Raw genomic sequence first — 2,247 nt, forward strand, 5'->3', positions numbered from 1 at the left:
CCCCCCCTTTCCTGGAGGGGCAGACTTCAGTGGAGTCAGAAAAGGAATCTCAAGTACGATCTGTCAGGGAGCGGTTGCGGCCACTGCGGCTTCTCTGGAGGAAGACTCACTTGTGACATTCCTATCCTCCTCGGTGTTAGCTTTTATTAGTTCTTTGGGGCGGGGGAGGAGGAAAGATCTGTAGCCACGGGCAGCCTCTGATCCTCCGGAGTTGGTATGTGATAAGCGGCCCTAGCAGTGCCATGTATTGGAAGAGCGATCAGATGTTTGTGTGTAAACTAGAAGAAAAGGACGTGCCGGACCTGGCAGTTCCCCCAGAGAAGGTGAGCGAGCCGATGACTGGCCAGGCCAGTTGAATTGCAGTTTCCTTGGAACGCGAGTTGTTTTGGCTTCTAAATGAGGTTCAGAAACTACCTGTAACCGGCCTCATCTTCAGACCTGGCAATTTTTTTTTTTTTTTATTACGTAGTAGCGCTAGTCCGTAATCATTGCCCCCCTCCGCACAAGCTCACTTAACCTGAGGCATGGAGACTGTAATTTGGGAGACGAAGCCTCCAGCCTAAGGCGCTCTCGGGTCCATGTGAGTCGTGCTTTTGTTCTGTTTGCTATGGAGATCCGGGAGAGCGGGTCAGGAGTACCGGGCGGCTGTGGGGAGGGACCATAGACTCCACGAGTTCGGCTGCGGGCTGACACTTGCTCGTCCCAAAGCGCCCCTGGCCGCAGGGCGACCCGCGCTACCTCTGCCCCACAACAAGATACAGGGAGATGTGGCTCCAGGAAGGCCTCGGGGATCCCAGTAAGGGCCAGAAGAATCGTTTTATTTAAAACACCAATGGAAGCAAATCCCACCGCATAAAACGAGTCTGACGGTTCGTCTGGGTAGATGGAGGGAACTGACAAGCTCTCACTTCACTCTGGTGGCAAGACCTGTGGGTGCATCGCCATTTCAGTTTGAAAATCATCTGCAGCCTGTTGGAGGGCCTCAGGAGGACCCGCAGCAGGCACTGATGTCTTTGGACGCTGGCTGGTAACACCCGGCAAAACTGGGGCTTTCCTGCTTGTACTCTTTGTGTACATCTTGGTGCAGCTGCGGTCCCTCGTAGGGAACGCACCCGGGGATCCCTGATAGGGTCCGCAAGACCCCCCCCCCCCCATTCGGGCAGAATCTCGTCTGACGCTTTCAAAGCACGGAAGAAAGCAGAGGGGACGACGAATGAGAAATACGGAAGCGTGGGCCACTCGGGTTCTGGAGACCCACTAACTCCCAGGCTAGAGTTTTCATACTGCGGCAGAAAAAGCCCCCAGAGGCTGCGTTTTCTTTTAAGAACAAAACTCCAGCAAAGGCTTGGAAACACTTTAGTAACGCGCGTTGTTGCTTTAAAACATTCTGACCGAGGTTGGGTGAGTTTTTCTAATGGCACAAATTAAATTCAGCTGGATATTTTCCATTATTCGACCCGCTTTTTGTGCTGGTTAAAAATAATCCCTTAGTAGCTCAAATGTTGACTTACTGAGCAATAAGTGGCAATTTACACCTTAAAGAAACGAGTGTAAATCACTCATGGCTCTAATTGCTATAAGTTTACGAAAGAGCTGCTGGCTCGGTTTAATCTGAAGCATTTTCATTCAAATTGTCATCGGAACAAACACCAGGCTTCTTAAATCCCGCTGTAATTAGCTTTCAAGTATCCTATTAAACCTCTTCACCTTTCGGGCTATCCTATTCAAAAAGCCCCCTTTAAAAAATATATATGTCTTGCTCTTTTAATTGAGGTTATTAAAGAAATCAAGTTTCTTCCTCCACCCCCTCCTCAATCGTCTTTTCTTCTCTCCGACTTCACCTTCCCCCCCGCCCTGCACCCCCTTTAGCCCGGTGTTCCCCGCTTCGCGGTGATTGACGTCTAGAAAGAAAACGCTTTGTGCGGGGATGATTGTTATTAACTTGTTATCCCTGGCGGCGGGGGGGGGGGGGTCAGGGAACTAACGTGCTCGGGTGTGCGCAGGGGACCCGGGATCCCCGGGAGCTCCGCAGCTCGCCGGGCGAGCCCTTGGCGTTCGGGTGGCGGCAGCCAGCGGCGGGCAAGAGAGGCTGCGCGCCCTCGCGCCCGCTGCGCTCGGGCTCAGGCGCAGGGAAGGCTGCACGCGCAGCCCGCGCGTGGGCCTCATTAGCTCGCGCCCCGGTGCCGAGTCTCTGCGGCCGCGTGCACGTCGTCGCAACTTCTGATACTTTACTCGATAGTAGTGGCT

General features: G+C 53.3%; 1 protein-coding gene across 1 annotated transcript in view; it reads left to right on the plus strand.

Moving 5' to 3' along the window:
- The first annotated feature begins 125 nt into the window (after window positions 1–125).
- Lhx8 (LIM homeobox 8) overlaps window positions 126–2,247 on the plus strand; it is a 26,492-nt gene continuing 24,370 nt past the window's right edge. Inside the window, exons 1-4 of the mRNA XM_048814202.1 lie at window positions 126–323; window positions 951–1,009; window positions 1,164–1,401; window positions 2,004–2,180. Of these exons, the coding sequence (XP_048670159.1) occupies window positions 243–323; window positions 951–1,009; window positions 1,164–1,401; window positions 2,004–2,180 (555 nt within the window). The 5' untranslated portion in view covers window positions 126–242. The remainder of the gene's footprint in view (window positions 324–950; window positions 1,010–1,163; window positions 1,402–2,003; window positions 2,181–2,247) is intronic.

This window comes from Marmota marmota, unplaced genomic scaffold, assembly GCF_001458135.2.
Source record: "Marmota marmota marmota unplaced genomic scaffold, marMar, whole genome shotgun sequence".
NCBI classification, from domain to species: Eukaryota; Metazoa; Chordata; class Mammalia; order Rodentia; family Sciuridae; genus Marmota; species Marmota marmota.